Source organism: Phyllostomus hastatus, unplaced genomic scaffold, assembly GCF_019186645.2.
Source record: "Phyllostomus hastatus isolate PE091 unplaced genomic scaffold, TTU_PhHast_1.1 phas_scaffold_182, whole genome shotgun sequence".
Lineage (NCBI taxonomy): Eukaryota > Metazoa > Chordata > Mammalia > Chiroptera > Phyllostomidae > Phyllostomus > Phyllostomus hastatus.
The window spans coordinates 16,462-41,737 of record NW_025334013.1 but is presented as its reverse complement, the minus strand read 5'-3'; the positions used below and the strand labels follow the sequence as shown (position 1 = coordinate 41,737).

Below are 25,276 nucleotides of genomic sequence, written 5' to 3'. Positions count from 1 at the left end.
TCCCAAAATTCCCTAGCTTTGCGTTGTGAAATTTTTACTGGACAAAGTCAAGAGTCTACATGTATGAGACCTTGCCAGAGCAAAACTGCCTTGGGTCCGGTACCTTTTTGGTGACAGAATAACCAAATTTTGTGTATTCATTTACCTGTGGGTGGACATTGGAATGCTTTCTACCTTTTGGTTGTTAACAGTGTTGTTGTGAATAATCATGTATAAGTTTGTTATAACATCTGTCTTCAATTTCTCAGGTATGTGTTTCGAAGTGGAGTTATTGAACACAGTAGGGTAAATTTTTTGAGGCAATGCCAAACCATTTTATACAAGGTCTGCCGTATTTTACATTCAGTCAAGTAATGGTGAATCCTAATTTTTGTTTGTGCTTATAAACATTTCTCAGTTTTGCTTTCTGAACTATAGCCTTTGTAGTGACTGGGAAGTGTATTGTGCAGTGATATAAACATTGAATGTTTTCTCTAATTTCTTTTTACCACTCTTATGTACATATTCTGTCTACAAGGTTCTATTCAAGTTCTTTAAAAATATAGATATCTCTCCATTGATGAGTTATACAGTTCTTTGTTGTGGTAACAAGAGTCTTATCAAGAGTATAATTTACAACCATTTTCTTCAATTCTGTGGGTGATTTTCTTACTCTGTGAATAGCTTCTCCTATTATCCAGAATTTTTTAATCAGGAGGATACCACATTTACTCATTTACTTTAATTGATTTTGCTTTGGAAGAGTATGCTATGATATGCCAGCAGCAGCCTCCTGCATCTCATGTCTAATATGCATCATTATTGCATCATTTAGTTTGCTTGGTTTAATATAACTTTTTTTACAGAAACCTGCTTTATATTTTTAGACATTAGATGTTTACATTCCAAGGGTTTACAGGTTTAAATAGGAAGACAGACTGTTCTCTGTGGTATGATGTCCAGAGCCAGGCATCTGGAGTCAGGGACAGGCTTTGGACACCCAGTCCAGTGTCTGGTGTGTGGCATGGTTTGGGGTTAGGTTTAGGGGGTTGCGGTTGTGGTTGATACCATGACTTGTCTTTAACTTCATTTGAAACCATTTTTTATGGACTTCACTGTGACAGCTGTCGTCTCAGCATGCATTAAAAATCTGACCAGAACTCATGAATATTTGTGTGGACTTTGTCGTATTAAAGAAGGACGAACATAGCGACATTATTGGCACATTAGGCTTTGTCATTTCAAGAAAAGTGAAAACACAACTGAAATGGAAAAAAAGGTCTGTGGTGTGTGTGGAGGAGGTGCTATAACTGACCAAATGTGTCAGAGGTGGGTTGCGAAGTTTCATGCTGCAGACTTCTCATGTGCAGTTGCCCCCTGGGTCATATGGACCAGCTGCAGTGCAGAGCCATCCAGTCCAGATGTTAACTGAGGACAGACCACGTTATGGCACGTGGGAGCAGGTGACATACTCAAAGTATCCTAATCAATAGCACCAAAAATCATCTGCACTGGCACAGTTATGTTAATTGCTTTGATGTTTGTGTCCCACAGAAGTTAAGCAGGGAGGAGGGGGGAACCTTCTTAGCCACATTTACAAATGAATTCTCTACTGAAAAGTAAGGAAAACCTTCCAATTCCAAGACAAATTGGGAGAGGGGATGAACTGTTGATATTGGACACTAATGTGGAACAGGAGAGACTGTGGGCACAGGGAGGGCAGTCTGCACCCAAAGGAGGCGGTGCTGTGTATGTGGTGGGGTCCTTAGGGAGTCCTGTAGTAGGAGCTCCTCACCAGAAACCAGGCGGTTACTTCCAACAAGTACTGCTCCCTGTCAGACCAATGGAAAGCACCACCTGAGGGAAAGAGTCCTGAATTTGTCAGCAGAAGACACGTGATCTTCAGAGAGGATAAGGTGAGAACACATGTTTCTCTGTGGTGACCAGGAGAAAACAGTTGCAGCCTGGCTGTTCTGATTCATCTACAGTGCTCACCCACCCACCCCTTTGGATTGCCATTGATTTCAGCCTTTCCAAAGTTCTCCCAATGGAGAAAAATTTCCATTCTGTGGAATGGCACCTGGGAGATGTCTCTACTCCAATATGTAAAGATGTGGGAAGATGGAATGGTGAAGCAGCCTGAAAGATGGCAGAGGGCAGTGGAACAAAGCGGTGAGTATGCTGTCTAGTCATGTTGTTCGAGAAAATGAAAAATGCCTGCCAGTGCATCTCACAGTAAAAACCGAAGGAACCTTGTGGCCAGGCCCGTAGAACAGTGTGTTCTGAGTGTGCATCTTGGCTGCCATCTCGTGGTCATTTTGGGGAATGACACCTTAGTGCAGGCCAGCAAGAAAAGTGGTTGATTCCAGTGGAATATCAGTGAGTTTTGATGGCAGTGGTATTTCCAGGTGCATTTGAAAACATCTGAATGTAAGGACTGTTCTGGTACCTGGTGACTGGTTTCCAGATTAAAGGTGAAAGGAGGAAAAAGTGTGTCTAATGTGAAATTTTTCAGAACTGGCTTTGTAGCATAATAAAGTCAGGTTTTTAAAAGTTCCAAGTGTGCTTGAAAATTGTTTGTAATTGGCTTTGTCTGTTGCAGCTTCCTTAAACAATGAGAAAAGTAAAATTTATTCAAAATTTTCCACCCAGAGGTAAAAAAAAGTACTATCTATCATTTTATATACATGCCCCTCCGGACATGTCTGCGGGCTCATTTCCTCCACTGCGCCTGGACTTTATTCATTTACTGATGGCCGTTCCCTGTACAGGAGCAAAACTTGTACATTTCCACTTCTGTTTTTAACATGTGCATTTAAAGGTGAAGATTTCTTCCTGGAGTTTTGGTATGTAGTGTTTTTAGAATTATTCAGCTCATTATTTTGTAATTCAAATAGTGGTTAATTTTGGAGGTTATTTATGAGTCTATTTCATAAGCACCAAACAACAGAATTTTACAGTCACCCACTTTCAGTGAATTCCAGCTTAAGTGCTATGAGAGCAAAACACACACTGTACATGATCTCAGTGCTGCGATGCTGGGTGAAGCTTGCTTTATCCCCAGTTGGCCAAAAAGTTGGTTTGGCCCCCACCACCCCTGACTTCATCCCCCATCTCCCCACCCCCATCACATGGCTCTGGGTTCACATACTTGTCTTTAACCTCATTTGAAACCATTTTGTTATACTGTACCATGACAAATGCATCAGTGTGAATTAAAAAGTCATCAAAATTGTTGAGTGAGTGTGTGGCCATTTTCATATTGAAGTTGGGTGAACACAAGTAATATTTTTGGTATTTCAAGAAGGGTGAAAATGCCAGTCAACAGAAGAAAAGATTTGCGGCGTGTACAAGAAGGTGTTGTGACAGATTGAACATGTCAGGAGTGGTTTGCAGCATTTTGTGTGGAGGTTTCTTACGTGAAGATGCCCCAGGGGCGCACAGACCAGGTGCAGTGGAGAGCCACCAAGTCCAGATGTTCGCTGAGGACAGGCCACATGAGGCCAAGTGGGAGAGAGGCCACATACTCAAAGTACCCAAATCAATTGTGGAAAATCATTTTCACCAGCATGGTTACGATAGTTGTTTTGGTGTTTGGGTTCCACACTTGTGAAGCTGGAAAAAAAAGCAACCACCATTCTTGACAGCATTTCCATGTGGGATTTTCTTCAGAAACATAAGGAAATTCTGTTTCTGTTTCCAAGACAAATTTTGAGGGTGGATGAACACTTGATACTTTACAATAACGTGGAGCTGGAGAGATCGTGGGGCCAAAGAATGGAACCATCATCTGCCACTCAAAAGGGTGGTCTTCATCTAAAGAAAGTGTGTAAATGGTAGGTTAGGGTCAGCGTCAGGGTTAGGTTTAGGGTTAGGGACCCTGTCTGTAGGCCCACACTCACTCTGCCTTTAGTGTGAAACCAACTGTCAGGTGGAAATGAAATGTCCAGGGTAAGGCCAGCCCATGGAAAATTAGGTGAGGGGTGGGTGGATTCGGGGTTGTGGGAAGGGGTGTTTGAAGTGAGTGGGGGCAGGGAGCAGCTTCTGCTGGTCTGTGAGGAGCTGAAAAGGGTGCTCAGACTCTTTGTGGGGTGCGAGTGTGAGGTCTCTACCTAAGTGAGCCATTCCTGTGGGACCACTTCTCGTGAGCACATCGCATAGACCACGTACCAGCTTTGGGAGAGCATGACTTCTGGTCCCAGTTCAGTGAGTGTTGCCAGGGCCAGCCTCACAGGCTCTCGGGAGGTACAGCCGAATCTGAAGTCTAGGTTCTTCAGGGGTAAGTGTTGTAAGCTATAAAAACAAGAAACGTTACCAGTGACAAAGCAAAGACCCTGGGAGGCTTCTTCCGTGTCCCAAAGAATGTAGTTTGTAAATGCAGACCCAGGCTCACATCACTGTTAACTACCAAAAGGTTAGGAGTTTCCTCTGTCAGAACTGCTGCAATGCACACGAAGAAGTGCAAATAACAAAAGGAGCCATTTTGGGTTAAACAGAATTTTTTCCCTGTTCACTGTCAAGAGACCCAGCTAGAGGAGTAAAGAAAAGGCTTCTGGTGTCCCCACAACAGTCTAGATTATTATAATTCAATTGTTACAAATATTCTATATAGAATTATTTATAATTCTATAAAACTCTTCCATGTTTTTCTGTGGTACTTTTTTCCTAAAATGAAAATGGCCTTGTTTGTTGCGGCTTATTGAAACTATCCAGAAAAATGAAGTTAATTGAAAATCCTACCCCAAGGAACATTAACTGCTACCTCTTTAAGTGTACCCCTCCCAGACACGTGTACGTGCACATTTCCTTTCTGCTACTTTCTCTGGATTTGACTCACTACGTGGGGGTCTTTGTGTGGGTTCAGAGTCGGCGGAGCAACAGCCTTTGTCGTTTCCTGCTGTGTGCACTGAAGACGGCGCGTTTCCCTGTAGCTTGTGGTACGTAGTGCCCCTCAGTTCAAATTACTTTCCGACTGCAATAGAGGCTTATTTGGGGGTTAATTAGAAGTGCATTTCATAACTTCCAAATATAAGGACTTTCCAGTTACCTTCTGTTACTGAATTCTAGATTAACTGCAATGAGAGGAAGAAATGTTACTTTATATAATTTCAGTCCTTTGAAGTTTGTTCTAACTTGCGTCATAGTACCAGTGTGCTTCTATGCTGCCATCTGGTGTTCAACTTGGGAATAACGCAGTGCAGGGTCCGCAGGAAAAGTTGTGAGCAAAGTGGATCTTCTAGGAATGTGGAATCCGATGTTATTTAGATGTGCATTTCATCACTTTTAAAACTAAGGACTTTTTAGAAACCTTTTGTTACTGATTTCTATATTAAGTGCAGTAAGTGCCAACAATATGCTTTACATAATTTCAATTTTTTGAAGTTTGTTGAAACTTGCTTTACAGCACAATGTGATCCCTGAAAAAATGTTCCCAGTGCTCCTCTCTTCTGCCATCTGGTGTTCACGTTGGGAAAAACCTTGGTGCAGACCAGAAGGAAACGTTGGGTATCGTGGACCATCCTTAAATGTTGAATCCAACTTTGCTGCGCATGTTAAGTTTATTTATTTATTTATTAGGATTCTATTTATTTATTTTCAGAGAGAAGGGATGAGAGGGGAGGGAGGGAGAGAGGGAGAGAAACGTCAATGTGTTGATGTGTGTAAGAGATATGTCACTCCGTTGCCTGTCACATGCCCCAAACTGAGAACCTGGCCCACAACCCAGCCGTGTGCCCTGACCGGGAATCCAGCCGTGACCATTCGGTTCACAAGCTGGTGCTCACTGCACTGATCCACACCAGCGAAGGCTCAAGTGAAGTCTTTTATATCTCTACAGGATTTTGGTTTTGTTTTTTTTTGAAATGAGTTTGCAGGTTTGATCCCTGGTCAAGGCACATGGAATTGGAGACCTTTTGCTTGGCAGGTGGACACCCAGCCCACTGAGCCACAGTTGCTTGAGTCTCGACTGGTGTGGCTCAGTGGGCTGGGTGTCCACCTGCCAAGCAAAAGGTTTCCAATTCCACTCCCAGTCACAGCACATGCCTGGATTTGAGACAGAGATAGTCAGGAGAAAACTCCGGAGGTGCTCCAGAGCTGAGATGAAGGGCATTGATACAGCACAGAGACCCTGTTCTAAGACCTGTTGTTCCAGCTTTCTGGAAAAGTGCTGAATCATGGTGAATCTTGAATGCAACTGTGCAGAAGATGCTACATGACCCCTCATCATCTTCATTATAATAGCAGTATAATAAATCAGCATTGTGGGAACACCTTCCTGGGTGGTCAGTCAAGGAAGATCATGGGAGACCACATGCACAGCAGCTTTAAAGTAATATAAATAAACACCCAGCTCCTTGCACAAGGTGGTCTGAGACCATGTGAACTATGTGAGCAAGGCTGAAACAGAAGGGCCTGTTTATGACTTAGCTTTGAGGGCCACACACCATTTTTGCAACACAGATCAGCTTGGTTGTGTGGAGGAAGTGTACAAGGGCAGGGGTGATAGCATGTGGACTTGGGGGACACCTTGGAGGCTGGCAGCTACACTAGGAATGTGGTTTGCTGCTGGAGGGGAGGGAGAGGGCACAGACCTCTCTTTATTCATCTTGGATCGTGAAACCTTCTGGGAGAACTCCAGGGTCTGTCCTGGTGGGGTGGTTGTGACCATCACATGGCAGTCTGTGGGCTCCCCTCCCTACTGTATTTCAGTGCCAGCCCCTCTTCCAGCATTACACCAGGACTCTGCCCCTCTCCCATGGCCCATGCTGAAAAGTCACAGAATATTGAGTTTATGGTGTTCTCTCTGGGCTGTGCTGGTGGGGGGAGAAACAGGGAAGGGAAATGAAACCCAAGAAAGACACACACCTTTCTTTTAAAAAGCATAAAAGAACATAATAGTGGATATTTATTATTGAAATCCACATAGTTTATGTAGACACTCTTCTTCACAAGACTGGCACTACGAGGGCAGAAAGGTCATCATTCCAGGTCATGGGGGTGGGTGTCCCTGTTTGGTGAACCCACTCCAGCAGGAAGAGGGTGGGTCATGCTTAGGTCTCCCTCATGCAGGAGAGGGTATGATGGGGTCCTCACTAATTGTTCACCATCTCTGTATATTGAACTCAGCTCTGGTTCTAAGAAAAGTGTGACCTCTGGGAGCTGTTAGCACCCTTCCTTATGCTTATGCAGATGCAGATGTTTACCCTGTTCTCACCCTGAGTCTTGCTGGACACCCACCATTGGGATCATGGGAATTTTGTGCTCCTGGGCCATTGTGGACAATATCTGGGAATAGGTGTCCAGGAATGACCAACATTGTGTATGTTCACTATCTCATTACACTTCACAAACAAAAGTTTAAAGATACCGTAAATAATAATTTTGAGATGGTGTCAGTGGTGTATGAAGCCCTGTGGGGCCCAGGAACAAGGAGAGTGCATTATAGAAGCTTCTGTGTTGTGGGCTTCATGAATGCCATATGCAGACTGGGTGCACCTGTCACAGGAGAAACTCGGTTCTTCTTGCCAACTCGGAAAAGGATTACAGATCAGCAAGTGTGTTAGCGTGCAAGCAGGGTTTGTTAGTGATACGTTCTCATGGAAGAGGATGCTGAGATGGGAGTGAAAGGCAAGAGCACCAGGTCCTTTCCCCTGAGGACTTACATACCGGTAGTTGCTGGGGTGGGGGAGAAGTTACGTATTGATTGGTGGGTAAAAGTGGTGTCAGCTTCCACGGGGACTGTGACTACCCAAACGCAGGTATGTGTGGGAGTTGTTAGCCTGAATCCTTACCTCACTTCAGACCCCATTTGGCCATCTTGTAAAATAGACCCATGACAGAAGATTTCACGTTTAGGCAGTTACCCAGAGTCATCTATGGGCTCTTTCTGTAAGCACTAGGGACCCTCTCATAAAACAGACAGTGGCCAGAGGAAAGCTATTAGCCAAATTTGTTTCATGGGTCCTTTCCTTGAGTTCTGTGGATCCCCTCCCATCTTCCAGGCCTTGGGACAAATACAGTTTGAAAGCCTTTCTTTGCCAGATACTGGAAATGATACCTAGAATTTGAACGTGTTAGCATGGGGCTTCTTGGCATCTGGGAACATCTGGCAACAGGATTGAGCCAGGCTCAGGACTGCTGAGTTAGTGGGTGAGCCATGTCTTCCTCGTCCTCCCTGCCTTGGCTTTACCATCTATCCTACCTAACACAGCAGTGCAGGCAGGTGCTGTTCTCAGCAAAGGGTGGGCGAGGGTCTTGTTTCACAGGTTATTCTCAGTAGCACCTGCCTGTGTTGAGGAGGCTCTGAGGGTGTGCAGATCAGTGGGAGGGTGGTGACCTGGAGGGAAGTACATGCCCCACCTCAGGCCTCCTTCTCAGGGCAGCTGAGTCTATGTGGGGAAAGCAGTGGGGTCTGTTCAAACTGTGAATTTGGCTACAGCCTCCTACCCTGTCCTTATCTTCCGTTGCCCAGAAATAAAGGCCCGGAAGACATGGGCACTGAAGACTGTTCAGCAGGACTGGTGATCTCAGCGATCCTCTTACCAGATTCTGTCTGTGTTGACTGAACTTTGAATGTCATACAGAAAGGCTGGAGTTCTCATTTCCATTGTACAGACTAGGAAGCAGGCAGAGAGAAGTTGAGAATCTTGCCCTAGGTCACACAGCTGGAGAAGACAGAGTTCAGACTCACACCCACTATGGACTGACATGGAATCTGTGTGCTGTGCACCAGGAAATGCTGACCCTGAAGGGGCAGCAAGGAATGAGGAAGACCAGGTGCTCAGATTGAGACAGGCTCACATCTGTGCACAAGCATACATCCCTCCCTGCAGTTCACCTCTGAGGCTCCAGAGGTTGTAGGAAACTAGAAGAGCCAAGAGAAGCCAAGGGAGGAGGGTAGGGAGCTGATTAGGAGAAAAAGGCTCCACTTCCCAGGAGTCTGGGGAATTCCCTTCCCAGGTGAGTCTGTCTCAAATCCCTCTCTCTGGGCAGTAACCAAAGCAGACTGACTCCAGATTTACATTTGCAGGAGTTCAATTCCTGTGGCTGAGAGTATGAGTTTTTGTGGCTCTTCAGGAAACCTCTGCTTTCAGTGATGGGGAGAATGAGATTGGTGCTCACATTCCCATATCACTGTTGTCCATCTCATCTCTTGTCATGAAACTGGAGGGTTTGTTTAACCAGTTATTTCTGTACTAATTATACTCTTGGGGAGCGTAAGCCCCTGTAGACTTCCTATGGCTGTTGATATGCAACTTAATGCTAATGACTCACTTCTCTACCTGCAAACATAGGGCTTCTCCAGAGTGTGTCCCTCTGGTGTCTGAGGAGATTTGACTTCCATGCAAAGCCTCGCCCACACTCCCTGCAAACATAGGGCTTCTCCCCAGAGTGTGTCCTCTGGTGTGCAATGAGAGTTGACTTCTGTGTAAAGCCTTGCCCACATTCCCTGCAAACATAGGGCTTCTCCCCTGAGTGTGTCCTCTGGTGTGTGATGAGATGTGACTTCCGTGTAAAGGCCCGCCTGCACTCACTGCAAACATAGGGCTTCTCCCCAGAGTATGTCCTCTGGTGTTTGACGAGATCTGACTTGCATGTAAAGCCTTTCCCACACTCCTTGCAAACACAGGGCTTCTCTCCTGAGTGTGTCCTCTGGTGTGCGATGAGAGTTGACTTCTGTGTAAAGCCTCGCCCACACTCCCTGCAAAGATAGGGCTTCTCCCCTGAGTGTATCCTGTGGTGTGTGATGAGATGTGACTTCTGTGTAAAGCCTCGCCCACACTCCCTGCAAACATAGGGCTTCTCCCCAGAGTGTGTCCTCTGGTGTTTGACAAGATCTGACCTGCATGTAAAGCCTTTCCCACACTCCCTGCAAACATAGGGCTTCCCCCCAGTGTGTGTTCTCTGGTGTCTGAGGAGATGTGACTTCTGTGTAAAGCCTCGCCCACACTCCCTGCAAACATAGGGCTTCTCCCCAGAGTGTGTCCTCTGGTGTCTGATGAGATGTGACCCATCACTGAAGCCTTGCCAACACCCTCCGTGCTCTATTGTTACAATTTTTGACATTCCTATTTTCACAAATAACTTGCCTGTGTCCTCTGGACTGTCTTTCTGGTCTCTACAGGCCTCTTCCTCCATCATTCTCTCATGCTCACTAGAGCTCCTCATTTGTTCTTTGGAAGGCTGGAAAAAGGGTCTTGAGATTCTCCTCTGACTGATCCTTTTAAGCAAAAGTTTGGACCTTTCTTTGACCTCTTGACCTTCAGCTTTATCCTTCCAGCTGTGTGTACTAGTATGTTGCTGCTGCTGATTCTGATCCTCTGGACAGGGGTCCTCTGCTTGGAGGTGTTTTCTTGCAGATGTTCCCGGGAGACTCTGAGAGGGATGATTGAGTTTCATATGTTGGCTGAGGAATTTCTGACTGGAGAAGGCCAGAGAGCAGGAGGGACATGGGTGCACCTCTGGCTTTGGTTCTGCTGAAAGAGAAAGGTTTGGTCAGGGCAGATGTTGACAAGAATGCCTGGGCCCCATGATTCATTCTTACTGTGGTGACAGTGCAAGCTCCCTCTCCCACAAAGTGTCCACTCACCTTCTGTTTTCCTTCTTATTTTCATGGAGTGCATCTTCTTCAGAAATCCAGAAAGCCCACATCAAGGGTCTTTTCTAATATTGTCCATACTATGGACTTCCAAGAAGCATCAGATGCCATTTTACTCCCTGTGTGGATGGAACTGCATTGACCTTTCCCTTTCATAGGTATTTTCTAAGTCATGTGAAAGAGGAAAACCACAGGCCCCAACTAGGAACTGCTTCTCTGTTTTCCAAAACAGTAAAATAAAATGTCCTTCCTGCCCTTGCTCGTGTGGCTCAGTGGATTGAGTGCCAGCCTGCAAGGCAAGGAGTTGCAGGTTCAATTCCCAGTCAGGGCACATGCCAGGGTTGTGGGCCAGTTGGGGGTGTGCCATAGACAAATGATTAATGTTTCCCTTGTAAACTGATTTTTTTCTCCCTCCTTTCTACTCTCTGTAAAAATAAATCAAATCTTTAAAAAAAGATTTGATTTATTTTAAAAAAAAAGGGGGGAGGGAGTGGGAGGGAGAGAAACATCAATGTGTGGTTGCCTGTCACCTGCCCCTACTGGAGATCTGGTACAAAACCCAGGCATGTGCTGCAACTGGGAATAAAACTGGTGACCCTTGGGTTCACAGGTTGGCACTCAATCCACTGAGCCACACCAGCAAGGGAAAAATCTTTAAAAAATAATAAATGCTTATAAGAAATGTTTTATCTAGAAGTATGGAGGAAAATTAAGAAGAAACAGCTATTAAAGTGTGAGAAAAAATGCCTTCGTGAGAGAGCTGATTAGTGCTTGAAAACTTTCCTTTTTTGCCTCTTAGCCTTTCAACACTATAAGTGGTTGTATATTTTGTGTATGAAATATTTTTAAAATAAAAAAATATAAACGTTTTGCCTAAGATCCAAAGGCATATGAATGGATTGTGAACTTCTGAAGCATCTGATTAAAAACTTTACTGACTTTAGAGAGGATTTTACTCTACTTAAGAACTGGATCATGAACATTTCTATGGAGAATTCTCTCTTTTCTTTCTGTTTTGAAGAACAGTGGTACCCACCTCTCCCGGACATGAGCTGTCTCTTCCACTTGCTGCCCCACTTGCTGCTCAGCTCCTGGCCATACTGGTCCCCGCACCAGACCAGCAGCTCACAGCCCGGACTGATGACCCGGCAGGTTCGGTAGAAAATCTGCCCATGGTATTGAAAGGCCACCAGGTTCTGCTCCTCATCATCCCGGGCACAGTTCACATACCTGGGATTGAGGCAGAGGAAGGGAAAGAAAACCACAGTGATGAGGTCCCACTACCTGCTACATCCATGTCCAGCTCCTCACTGATTCTTAAGGCCCATTAGGCTCTGGTGTTGCCCACTGCCAGTAATGCTCCTGGGGAATCTTTATTCACTGAGCGTCTGTCAGCATGTCATGTGAACTCCTGTCTCCAAGTCCTGTTTGCAGTGCTAATCTTGCCTAACACCATTTTCTAAAACCCAGTTTTAGACTTAACCCCCACCCTGATTGGCCATAATATCCAGTGATCTGTGGCTTCTCCAAACTCTAAATCAAGTTGTCTCATACCACAGAACCTGGTGCTTGATCTAGGGCTCTGCTTCTAAATTAGCTCACCAATTATCCAGTACTCAGCCCACATCTATTTTCTCTTGACAGGCCTTTCTCCAACCCCCTTACACTTTATTTATGGTACCATTCACTTGCCTGCCCAAGGTGACCATAGAAAATTGGAGGTCTTTTGGTCCTAGTTAAAATAAAACAGAACAGTAGTAGTTGATTCATATTCTGTTATCCCTGATGAAAGAGAGCCCCTCTCAGGAAAGGAGCCATGACCATTCTTCTGCAGGCCTCAGAGCCCAGCTCTAGTTAGAAGTGAGGCCGGGATCGTTTGCTGCCCTCACAGGTTCAGGCCACCGTTGGGTTGTGCTACCTTGACATGGTGCACTTCTTGGAAATGATAGGTAAATGCTTCTAAAAGCAATTGTTTTATGTCTGTCTGTGAGAAGTCCTCCATAAGGACATGGGTTGTGTGATCTGTTTAAGTAATGTATTCCTTCACCTAAACTGCAATATAGGAAGTGCTTAATTAATGTTCATTTGATAAATTAAACTGTAATCCAGTGTCCCTGGTGAATCTAGGCTCTTCAAGTCCTTTCCAGTGCCCATACTGTGTCTAGCAGAGAGGTTTTTATTTTGAGGACATACGCTATACTTTTTTCCTCAATGTCCCCTGAAATGAAAGAACAGTGTATGAAGAAAGAGAGAAAATAAGGATGAAGGGAGACCACTGACGGAGGCATGACGAGAGGGAAAGATATATGGGCTTGTGGGGGATGAGAGTCCCCTCTGGCCCCAGAGACCTGCTGACCTCACCTCATCCAGTTGGCCCAGGATCTGTCCTTCCCATCCACATACTCATAGCAGTTTCTCCCTTTGGTGATCTGTGTTTCAGAAAAGAATTTAAAGACCTTTTATTTTTTGGTGAGGAGGTAATAGTGAGAAGAATTATTTTACTCTACTGTCATCAAAGCTCTTCAGAGTGCATGGGGATTCAACTGCCAGTTGTGACCACATGATATTTTTCTTACTCATCATCTACACATCCGAGTCTACCTGTCCAATCAGAGTGGGAGCCCCACAAGGGAGGAGACACTCTCTTGTGTCTGCACCTCTTTGCTCCTGCTCACCGTCTGATCCTTAAACAGGAGCTCTGTGTTCATGTGAAGTCCAGTCAGCACACAGAGCTAACCATATTGTCCCCTCCATGTCTAGCACATAAGAGGTGAGGTCCCTGTAGGCCTCAGAAGGAATGTGGGAAGCCAGAGGACAGTGGAAGAGGTAAACAGTTCTCACCAGCCAGGAGTATCTGCTCTTGGCTGCCTCTTCATCTTCTGTGATGTGCCCTTCATAAGGGCCAAAGTGCAGACCCACTGGCAAGTCAGCTGCCTCATTCCACACTCCAAGCCCAGCCTCAGGGATGCTTGACGGCCCGATTCTCAACCCAGGGGGCAGAGTGAGGGCTGAGTGGTGGGGATGCCCCTTGTCCACTGTGCTGGACTTTACAACTGTAGGGGGCCCATGCACAGCACAGCTGTCTATGAAGAAGTTCTGACACTTCTCACAATCTGGAGGCGAGAGCAACAGGAGTTAGGGAAGGTATAATGCATGTTCCTGGATGCAAAGAGCTTCAGAGAAAGTCTAGCACTGACAACATTGAGACTGAATCCTGTACTCCAGGTCACTAGAGGAAGGGAATGATTTGGGGACCAAAGGACTAGATGAAATTATTGCTCATAACATGCTTCTTAGTGAGGGTCACTTACAAAGGTAGTCATCATCCTGGGGCTCGTTGACCTCTTGGTACACATGGTACACAAGAATGGTACACATTCTTGTAGGATGCACACCTTCATGTCCATCTCCTTTTTCCTGGGTTCTGAGTTGGAGAAGGCCAGGTAAGTAAGTGAGGTTGGTGAGGTCTAGAGTGTTAGTTCCCATTTTGTCAGATAACACAATCTCCTCCCATCAAATGATTACCTGCCCTTTTGTGTACTCTGGTATTTTATTCCATTAACTCGTGGTTCAAAAGACTAAGACTCTAACTACAGATGACTGATTCAATTTTAGTTTCTAGATTTTTCCATTACCAGCCAATCTTTCCCATTTTACTTGCCAATCTTTAATCATTCATAAAATATTTATGGAGTGCACATTACATTTTAGGCATAGAGTAAAGGCCTGGGCATACAACACCAATAAAGTGTGGTTGCTATTATCACAGATGGATTTATTGGACAACTTGCATGTGTCACCTGTTTTAAATTCAATTTAATGTTTTCAAACAATATATGAGTGATGTTTCCTTATCTTCACTTTACACATTAGCATTCAGCAGCTCAGAGAATTTATAGGATTTTCCCAAAGGTCCAGTGGTAACTTCAATCTTCAGCTTATCCCAGCTTAAATCCAGGCCTACCCAAAGTCTACCCCACATACCTAGGTCATACTTATCAGCCCTTCTATAGGACTTAGAGGAACTAAAGCTTCCAAATTATTTTCTCTTACCCAATTTTTGTCTAGTGTGCTTTTCAAAGGCACATGCTTCTCCAGGAGGGGACACTGGTTTCTGGGCATGTTCTGAGTCATTTGCAGTCATCCAATTTGCTGTTCCTGACAATTCCTTCAAACTATATTCCTTGCTTAATGGCACCTTGGATGTTGCCTTCAATGTAAGAGTCACATATTAAAAGATAACATGTATTTATTGTTTTAAGGGTTATTATACATGCATGTTTTAAGGGTTATCTTACATGCATGTCTTTAATACTTCAACCCTTGGAAATACCTAGGGAGTATGAATATCAGAGGGGATAGGGCCAATGTGGGTAATGAATCCAAGATTAGAACCCATGCCTATAGCCCTTTTCTTTCAACTGTCTCTGTAATATTGAGAGTGAGGGATGTGGGGAAGAGAATACAGAAATAGATGGCAGAAACATATCTAGACAATAAATAAGATGGTGATCAAGTTTGCAATACCTTGGAAAGAATATTTGTACTTAGATTAGCTGGTTCCCACCAATTGTTTGAAGGCTGTACCAGTAGCTAGTTGTCTTTAGTGTCCCCATATATATCATGTCAATTTTTAATGTTATAGTGAACATGCAATTAAATAATGTTCAACAAAGTGGTCTGTGAATTATGTAATACAGCATGAATGTTCTGCCATCAATGTACCCCTCAGCTCTCTCCATATTTCAGTCTCACAGAAATTACCTTCGGCGTTCATTAATCATCTTCTAGTTCATTTTGTAATCGTGAAATCATTCATTCAGCAAACATTCAGAGTCCCTCTCAGGAGCCCTGATCTGGGCCTGAGACCTCTGAGAAGACTTAGGTACAGACCAGGCTCACAACACAGAGGTAGGCAGGCTGAACAAATGATTTCAAACAGGATGAGAGTGGCCTCATTAGAGCTCAGACAGAGAAGCTGTTACCTCACCCTATAAAAAAGGGCATTTGGAATGAGTTCCAGACAGATGAGTTTCTATTGAGGAATGTGTAACCTATATGAAGCCCTTAAGTCATTTTACTATTTGTTGTTTCTCAATCATCAAACCTGAAGCTCCTCACGGGTGGGAGATGCTCTTTGATTAGGGTGGGAGGCTATGATCCGGGGATTTTACATTTTTCTTCACCTGGGGCCATCCTCTGTACCAACTGCCTGCACATTGTATGCTTTCCTTACTCAGAGGGTATAGTGCATCTCTCACTTCAGCACAGCAGAGAAGAACTTTGGTTGAAACCGTCAGTCAGATGAATGATGTAATGACATGTATAAGACAATGTAAACTTTAGAAAACTCTGCAAGTTTTAATTTTTAATTTAAAGATTTTGGTTATTTTTTTTGAGAGAGGGGAAGGCAGGGAGAAAGAGGGAGAGAAACATCGAAGTGAGAGATGTTTCAGTGACCAGTCACTTCTCACAAATACCCGCACTGGGAACCTGGCCCACAACCCAGGCATGCGCTGTGACCAGGAATCAAACGGGTGATCTTTTGCTTTGCAGGATGACACCCAAGCAACTCACACTGGCCAGGGAAAAACTGAGTTTTAATGAGTTTGTAAGTGGTTTAGAGAAGAAACTATGGATTAGATTGCACAACCACTGATACTGTGATCTTAGACATATAGTCAAACATTTCTATATCTCTGAAAGCTCACTTTCCTCATGTAAATGGCGACAGTTACAGTACCTTCCTCATCAGGTGGTTGTCTGTGTGAATGAGTTAATTCACATAGAATTCTTAAAGTCTGAAACAGTGTGAGAATGAAACAAATGGTAGTTACTATTGCTGCTGTAGTTGTTAACCATTAAGATGATGATGACCCCTGGCTGGTGTGGCTCAGTGGACTGAGTGCTGGCCTGCAGACTGAAAGGTCACCAGTTCCATTCCCAGTCAGGGCACATGCCTCGGTAAGGGACCAGGTCCCCACTTGGGGGCGTGTGAGAGGCAACCTATTCATGTTTCTCTCCCTTTCTTTCTCCCTCTATTCCCCTCTCTCTAGAAAATTGACAGATAAAATCTTTAAAAAGGGATGATAATGTTGGACAGTATGTAGAAGAGACCAGGAAAGGAAGGTGGCAGTTCCTAAGATACTTTCTGCATTTTCCTGCTGTTACCTGCATTTCTCTCCATGAGGAAAATTTTGTTGTCAACAGGATTTGGGAAATACTCACCTTCTGGCGTTTACTCTGCTCCCTTCTGAAGGCCACCCAAGAAGGTGTGACTGAAAGATGATGAGAAATCAGTGTTTTGGTTGGTACATGTTTCCAGAATCTGGAAATTCTTACTAGGGACACAGAATTGTGAATGAGAGTGTGGCAGGAAAAGAAACCCCATGAAAAAGCTTCTATGCTCTGCAGCTTCTGTGATAAGCAGTGCTCTCTGTACCACCTGCAGAATTTCACAGTGCCTTTTGTTTTAACGCCACAGGACATAGCTGAGCAGTAGCTATTCTTAGGTAGGAGCTGACCCGCAGCCGTTCCCACGGCAACAGTTACCTCAAGGCCAAAGCACTAACCTTTTCTGTATGCTTGCGCATCGCAGTTGTTTCCCCCTCCCTTTTTGCCTTGTAACAAGTATTTAAAGGAAACTCCAGCTTAGGCTCTTTGCTCAGAATTTGGGTAGTTAACCCCTCTGAGCCCGCACGTAATAAAAGTTTGTGCCTCACCATCTTTCCCGAGTGTGAGTTATTTTCCGTCACAAGAGTAGTCCAAGAACAATCCCAGGATGATTGGAAAATGTTTTCTGAGGTATCATTAAGGCCTGGGCTTCTATTGGGGCCATCCACTAATCTCATTAGAATGATAAAAAAATAGACAAAGTGTCATCTATGCTTCACCCTTTGTTCATAAAGTATTACATTTATTAAAAAATAAATTGGCCTCTCCTGACAAAAATGTAATAAAAGCAACTGCACACAAAACTCCATGTCTTCCACATAACCCTTTCTCCGTCCTGTTTTCTTCATTCACACTGGCCTTGTCCCGGCTGAGGGCACCTCGACCACCCGGCCTCCTTTCTCTGGTATCCTCCCCCCCTGGGCACATACCGGCCACCCACGCCCTTCCTCAGTCATTAGACTCCGGTCAGCACCCACAGTGTGCTGACCCCAGAAACAGAATTCCAGTGAAGTTGAAGATCACATCTTGACCTCAGCTGTGTGTCAACCCCAGACCCACGAAAGTGGACCGACCCCACCCTCTGAACACTCACGATACTGGACAGAACATGGGGCCGACATCAGGAAACCACACGGAGGTCAACCCCTCCCGACCCCGGCCCTCCCCCAGCTCCCGTCATCACCAGGTGAACACTGTCCCCGCCCGTCCGTCTCCATGCGGGCCACCGCGCGGCCAGGTGTGGGGACCCTCCTCACCGGCCAGACCCGCCTCCCTCCCTTGCGATGACGACTCTTCTGAATTAGTTATTTCTCGCTCACTTTATGTTCTTACACATTCACTGCTTACTAATGCGTCTATAAATATAGACGATTACGTTGCCCACGTGAAAGTTGACGGGAACAGCCCCTCACTGTGCGACACACTGTTGTGCCTCTTGCTCGTTCGCTGCACCAGCAAACCTGTTCCCTGGTGACGTCCTGAGATGCCGCCCGACCCACACCAGGTCCGAGCCGGGAGGGCAGCGCTGGCTCCTCCCGCCGCTCACCGTGCTGCCTCGGGGCCCGTTCTTCATCGGAGTCCTCAGGGTCCTCCTCCTGGAGCTCGGTGGCCCGCCTGCCTGCGGCGGTGACACAGGAAAGCCGGTCGCGGGGCCCTGAGACCTGGGAAGAGACGAAACCTCTGTCCTGAAGCAGAGAGCGTGGAGGAGGGAACAAGTCCCCAGGAAGCCCGTGGGACTGGCTCTGATGGGACGGGAGAGTCTGCAGCGAGTTGCCGTGAGCCCCGCACAGTCAGCGCCGGCCCCGCTCTGACTGAAGGAGCAAACTCCCCCTGATCGGTGTCCATGCGGGAGGGAGCTGCAGGCGGATGGAGCCCCCTGAGCCGGGGCCAGCCCAGCGCCTGCACACGCGCTACCTGGGCTGGTGAGCGCGTCCGAGTTCCTCTTCACGTCCCGGTACCGGCCTCTCTCCCCGACGGCAGGGCGCCCAGAGAAGGGGATAGAGGGGCTGGATGGGCCGAGCTGCCCGTAGACCCGCCTGCGGGGCGCCCTTGTCCCCCCCCCCTCCCTCCGCGCCGCCTGAGGGGCCCGTCAGCCGGGCGGGCCTGTGGCGGCGCAGGAAACGCGCTTCTCCCCGGGAAGGGCCCGGAGGCGCCCCCGGGGTCCGGAGACGCCCGCGCGAGGCGCAGGCGCAGTGTCCGGCAGGCAGTCCGCCGTCTCTCGGGCTGAGAGGCTCGGGGTCCCTCAGGACTCGATCTGCGTCTTCCGGGCGGAGGACACTCAGCGCCCCTCGGGGAGAGGGTCAGGCCGCCGCGGCTGAGGGGGGTTGGGGCGTCTCACGAGGGGCTTCCGGGTCCCCTCCACTGAGTCGGTTTCCAGGACGACGGCATTCGGGGTCTCTGAGTTTGGGGAGATTTGGTCTTTCCGGGCGGGCGGGCTGCAGGAAGGGCGCCCCGAGCTGAGGGGAACTGGGGTTCCAGGCTGTTTGGGGGTCTGAGCGTTGGGGGTCAGGAGACGTGGGGTCCTCCGGGTTAGCGGACGCGCCCCTCGGTGCTGAAGGGGTTTGGGGGCCCCTCGGGATGAGGGCATCTGGGGTCTCTCTGGCTGGACTTGGAAGGTCTCGGGCTGAGGGTTCCACAGGGCAGGGCTCCCCGCTAACCGGTCCGTCTCCCGGGGCCCCTGCCGCGCTGCCCGCCTCTGCGGAGGGTCCTCTCCGGTATCCTGGGCTTCCCGCCCTGTGGAGGAGCCTCCATCGTGGGTACAGCCCGCCAATCAGTGCTGGGATCCCAGGGCCCTGCCCACCAATGGGCGGTCAGAAGAAGCTGACAGGGCGGGGCTGAGGGGCGGAGCCCCCTGGGTGCGGGACTGGCCAGCGCAAGACCCGCCCCGCCCCGCGGGGATTGGCTACCCCGGGTCTCCCCGAGCACCAGTCACGCAGCCTGCAGCTCGGTGGCTCGTTTTCCCGCAGCAGGTGAGGGGTCCGCCCCGCAGGAGCTGGGAGTCTCGAGCCAGCGCCGCACCTCAGGGTGGATGTGGCCCTCCTGCCGCCTGACAAAGTGTCTTTGTTCCTCCAGACTGTGGTCGGGATCCCCAACTTACATGTAGCCCAGTCCGTGCCCCCCCACCCCCACCCTCATTTCAAACCCACTTTCAGCTAGAACTGCCGAAGCAGTGAGGACGCGGTCAAGACTGCATTACGTTCTGTGGAAACTTAAGTCAGTGAATTTTGAGCACGCAATTCATAGACACAAAACAAGTCCCAGAGGGCTCAAATATGTAAACACAACAAATAGAATAATAAGTGTACTGGAAAACACACTGGGAGAATTTCATGTCTCAAGGAAGTGGTGTTATGATTGATAGGTGTGTTTAACTCAGGTGTAAAAACATTTCAGAAATAGGAAGACGAGATAAAACCAAACAAAAATAAATAAATGTAGAAATGCTGGAAAAACCTACAAGTATTTTGCATAAAAATAAGGTAAAATGTGAGTACAGGGGTCCACAGAGCAGGGTCAGTTTCGCTGCTACTGGCTTTCACGGAATAAAGTGGGAAGAGTGTTTCTGGTCCTTACCTCGTTTTGAGCACGGAAATGTAACTTGATTTCCATGGATCTGAAATGAGCCAAGTAACTGTAATTATTACTGTGAAAGTGCATAAAGGGAAACCTCACTGAAGTGGAGTTGGGGGTCAATAGGGGTGCTGTCACATAGCATCACCCAGGGTCAATTACAGGAAACATTGTCTGTCTCACAGGCCCCAACATGAAGATGTACCATGTGCTCCCAGGAGAAACCGACTCCCCAACACCTCAGCCAGAGAGAAACCACCCTCAACTGACCCTGAACTGACACTGAACTGACACTGAACTCACCCCGAACTCACCCTGAACTCACCCTGAACAATGCACTTTCATTTGAAGTGACCCCTCCCAACTTCCTCCTTTCTGCCTGTAAAATAATGTTCCTCTCCTTCACTTGTGGAGCTGGCCTATGATTTTTGCTACAGCTTGCTTGTCCTAAATTGGATTTTTTTACTGTTTCTGAATAAACCCCTTATCTGCTGATAAAATAACCGACTGCTATATTTTTAAGGTCAACATAATTTGGTGGCCTGTATGGGGATCCAGAGGACTCCTGACATGTCTGAGGCTGATGAGCAAGTAGGTGCAGTGTCCTTGCTCTGAAAGACTCTGGGAAGGGTCCTTTGGTGCAGACTCCCCAGTGATCATTTTGAGAATAGCCATCCAGAAATAACATCCTCATACCCTGTGACCTAGACATTCCACTTTTCAAAAATTTCCCCTAGTAGCCCTGGCCTGGTAGCTCAGTTGGTTACAGGGTCCTGCCTGTATGCCAAGGTGGTCAGTTTGTTCTCCAGTCAGGGCAGATACAAGAAGCAACCAATGAATAAATACATGAGTGGAACAACTCTCTCTTTCAAATTAATAAATGAAATTAAAGGAAAAGCATAAAAATTTCCTCCAGTTATGTTTCCATGTGTATGAAATGAAGTATGTTTAATATATTTTATCCAACACATATAATAACAGACATAATTTTAAAGTTTTCAGTAGAAGAGAATTTGTTAAATTATGGTTTGCTCACACTGTGAAACATTATAGAACATTAAAAATGGGTGAGAATATATGATATTTCATTAAAGAAATAAAACCTAGTAAGGTGGTTGTAATGGATTTCAACAGAGAATAACTTCCAAATAATGTTATTATGTGAGAAAAGTATACTGGAAAACAAATGATGTTAAAAAGAAAAACCTAGGCAGAGGACGTGCTGAGAGGAGACACAGGGACTAGTCACTGGGCAACATGGAGGGGAAAACTTGCTTTTCCCTCATGTCATTTGGAATGTTGTGCCATTTGTTTTCTCCTTTACTTAAAATAAACCTATGCCCACATCCTCCACCAAAAAAGCAACCCCACAAACAAACAAACAAACAAACAAACAAACAAACAAAAAGAAATCTATCTATAAATATTTTTTGTGGCCCTGGCTGGTGTAGTTCAGTGGATTGAGCGCGGGCTGGGAACCAAAGTGTCCCAGGTTCGATTCCCAGCCAGGGTACATTCCTGGGTTGCAGGCCATAACCCCCAGCAACCGCACATTGATGTTTCTCTCTCTCTCTCTCTCTCTCTCTCCCCCTCTCTCCCCCTCCCTCCCTCCCTCCATTCTCTCTCTAAAAATAAATAAATAAAATCTTTAAAAAAATAAAAAAATATTTTTTGTAGATAAAAGAATAGTGAGAAGTAGTTGGTTATATATGTATGCATTTAAAAATGACTCAACAAAAGTCTGCACATCCTCATTAAATCCAGTTGCCCACGCTACCTTCCTTATCCGAATAGCCCGTTGACCACCCAAAGTGTCCAATTTGCACCTAAAACTCTATTCCAGCAGGAACATTTCCACAGTGCAAAATGTACTGTGTCACACAGTTACTGTTAGTTTGAGAGATGAAAACCATTTATTATAAAAGCAATGAATTGTATATTTAAGTATTTGATCCAAGGTCATTTATAGAAATGTTATTAAGAGTATTATAAGCCCTGACTAGTGTGGTTCAACTTTTCTGTCTGGCATCTGGCAACTAGGGTTCCTTGTCCAGCTCCAACTTTGGAGTCTGGCTGTAGGGTCTTGGTTACGGATCTGGGTCCTGTGTCTGAGGTCTGTGGCCTGGGTTTGAATCTATGTGGCTATGGGTCTCGGATCTGGGGTCTCTTTGGGTGTGGCTTTAGGGTCTCTGGGTTTGTGTGTGGGGTCCATGTGCCTGTCTATAAATTTATAGTTGTTGGCTCCAAGTCAATGCCAAGAGGAGTCCCGAAGTTGGGGTGTGGTGAAGAAGGAAACTTTAATGCAAACACCTGAATTTTAATACAGAATGGCCATGAGTACAGAAGCATCGTTAAGAAGCTCAGTATTGTTACAGGTGAATGATGAAGCACCATGTTGAGGCAGGAGACAGCATAGAAAGAACTCTGAGACTGCAATACTGTTACTGGGCAGAATTTAGCACCCTGGTTGCCAGGAAACGCCTTTTACCAATTAGGTAAAATAAATAGTAAACCAAGGCAGGGAGGAGGAAAGAGACAAGCCTCACATGCTAACTCAGCAGTCCTGAGCCTGTTCTGATAATATCACCAGGTGTTCCAACATCACAAGAAATACTATATTAGCAAGAAAGAAGGGAAGTCCTTGAAATTCTATGTAACATTTCCACTATCTGGGAAAGAAAGCCTTGAAAATGCGCTTTCATCCCAAGGCCTGAATGTGGGAGAGGGTCACTGGTATCCACAGAAAGAGCCCATAAAACAACTTTGGTTAATTGTCTACCTCTGGCCACTATCTGTTTTAGGAGGGAGTCCCTGATGCTTACAGAAAGAGCCTATAAATAACTGTGGAAAGTGCCCCAATTTTAATTAACTGCTTGCTGTCATGTATTTGTTTTACAACAAGGTGAAAAAATGGGTTCTGGAGCAAGATAAGGATTGGGGCTAACAGACCCCCACACATACCTACGTGTGGGTAGTCACATTCCCCCGGGAAAGCTGGCACTGCATTTACCCGTTAATCAATTTGTAACTTTTTTCCTCCCATCCTACCAACTATATAAGTTCTCTGAACAAAGGAGAGTTCTCTCCCTCCCCCTCCCCTCCCCTCCCCTCCCCCTCCCCCCCTCTCTCCCTCTTCCTCTCCCTCTCTCTCTCTCTCGGGCTTGGGGTGCTCTTGGCTCTCGGCGACAGGGCTTCTGGGCAGCCAGCCTCAGGCTGCCCAGGGGCTTGCCACCCTGGTCTGTGTTGGGAATAAGGATATTAAAGAACTAAATTCCACCCTAGTAAACAAGAACCACATTGTAGCTAAAAGGAAATGATAAGGGAGACATTGTGCAGTTAAGCAAACATCCTGTGTCAAGCAGATGCTCTCCCCTGGGTAGGCTAGATAAGCAATACTTTGTAGTTTTTAATGAGAAAATAGGAACCTAGCAAGCTAGAGCCAGAAGATTACTAGGTTAATGAACAAACATCCTGCCTTCCTGCCTTGTGCAAGAATGCTTGGTTTGAAATTCCCGCGTGTGGTCTTTGTAAGCGAATTACTAACTGCCACGTCTGCTTCTGTATAACGCTTGCTTGCCTGCCCCTATATAAGGACGTAGTTGTAAGCGCTCGGCACGGCTCTCGTTTGCAGCTCCTTGTGGGCACCGTGTCGATGGACACTTGGAGAGTTCGCCCCTGCGCAGGTTAAACTTGGCCAATAAAGTAACATCTTTGATACCCTGAAAGTCTCTGATATTTGTTCTCGAGTTTGCTGGATGCAACAGTCTTCAGCCACACTTGCTTTTGTTGCTCTGCTTTGCCCTGAAATTTTGCCTTTCACTCTCTATTCTATCCAGTCCTGTTCTCTTCCATGGGAACGGGCCACTAATAAACTGATTACATACTACTAGATTTGCTGATATGTAATTCTTTACATGCGTCAGCAAGAAGGGCCAGGTGTCTCCTGTCAACAACACTGTGTATCAACTCAGTACTGCTGCTTCTTCTGTACGTAGCATTAGGGCTGTGAGGAGGTCCTGACGTGAGGCAGCTGTGGGGCAAAATCCCTCTCTGGCTGTGCTGCTTAGGGCTTCTCTGCTCATCTACAGGACTTCTCGATCAGACCTTCGTTTCCTCTTTGCTCAGCCACATTTGCACATGAAGAAGTGAAAACTGGAAAAAGGGCCCCTCTGAACAACGAGATCAGGCTGGGCGAGCAAAGAAAAGGCCTCTGGTGTTGTCACCACAACAGACTAGATTATTATTATTTTAAAATTATGCTGTGTTTTCCTGTACAGTTTCCTGGGAAACTGTAATAAAATAACAATAAAAAATCATTTAATGAAACAAAGTGTATACCTTTCTAGATATCACTACTTGCATATTTCCATTCTTCCACTTTCTCTGGATTTAATTTTTTATTCCGGGTCTGTAAGATGATGCAAAATTTGTGAATTTTCAGGCTCTGTCCTTAATGTGTGGATTTATCAATACATTTTTCCCAGAGTGATTTTATGTACTATTTTTATTATTTGTTTCAAATTATTTTTTTACTGCAATTGTAATTTAATTTGTGGGTTATTTAGAAGCGTATTTTATAATTTTTAAATATAAAGACTTTGTAGGTTATCTTTTATTACTGATTACTAGACTAGGTGCAATGAGAGCAAGAAACCTACTTTATATAATTTCAATCTACCTTTTGATAGACTTTTTTCGAAACTTGATCCTTAGTACAATAAGGTCAATGGGAAAAAAAAAAAAGGCTCCTAGCGTGGTTGTCTGCTGCCATCTTGTGTTCATTTTCAGAATAACACCTTATTTCAGGTCAGCAGAAAAAGTTGTGTATAGTCGGTTGGTTCTTTGTGAATGTTGAATCCAATTTGCTGCTCATGGTGTTTCTTACACCCTTACTGAATTTTGTGAGGTGGTGTTCTGTTTCTGAAAGAGGTGTGCTCTATCTCAGATGAGAGAGGT

General features: G+C 45.9%; 1 protein-coding gene across 1 annotated transcript; it reads right to left on the bottom strand.

Annotated features, from left to right (window-relative positions):
• Positions 1–10,606: 10,606 nt before the first annotated feature.
• Positions 10,607–18,390, bottom strand: LOC123832181 (histone-lysine N-methyltransferase PRDM9-like). Its single transcript, XM_045859733.1, has 7 exons — positions 18,297–18,390; positions 16,805–16,854; positions 14,630–14,786; positions 13,888–14,000; positions 12,938–13,005; positions 11,613–11,806; positions 10,607–10,695 (listed from the first exon to the last, which is right to left on the bottom strand). Exons 3-7 carry the CDS (start codon positions 14,718–14,720, stop codon positions 10,607–10,609), a joined length of 555 nt encoding a protein of 184 aa, XP_045715689.1. The 5' UTR covers positions 14,721–14,786; positions 16,805–16,854; positions 18,297–18,390.
• Between the last annotated feature and the right edge of the window lie 6,886 nt (positions 18,391–25,276).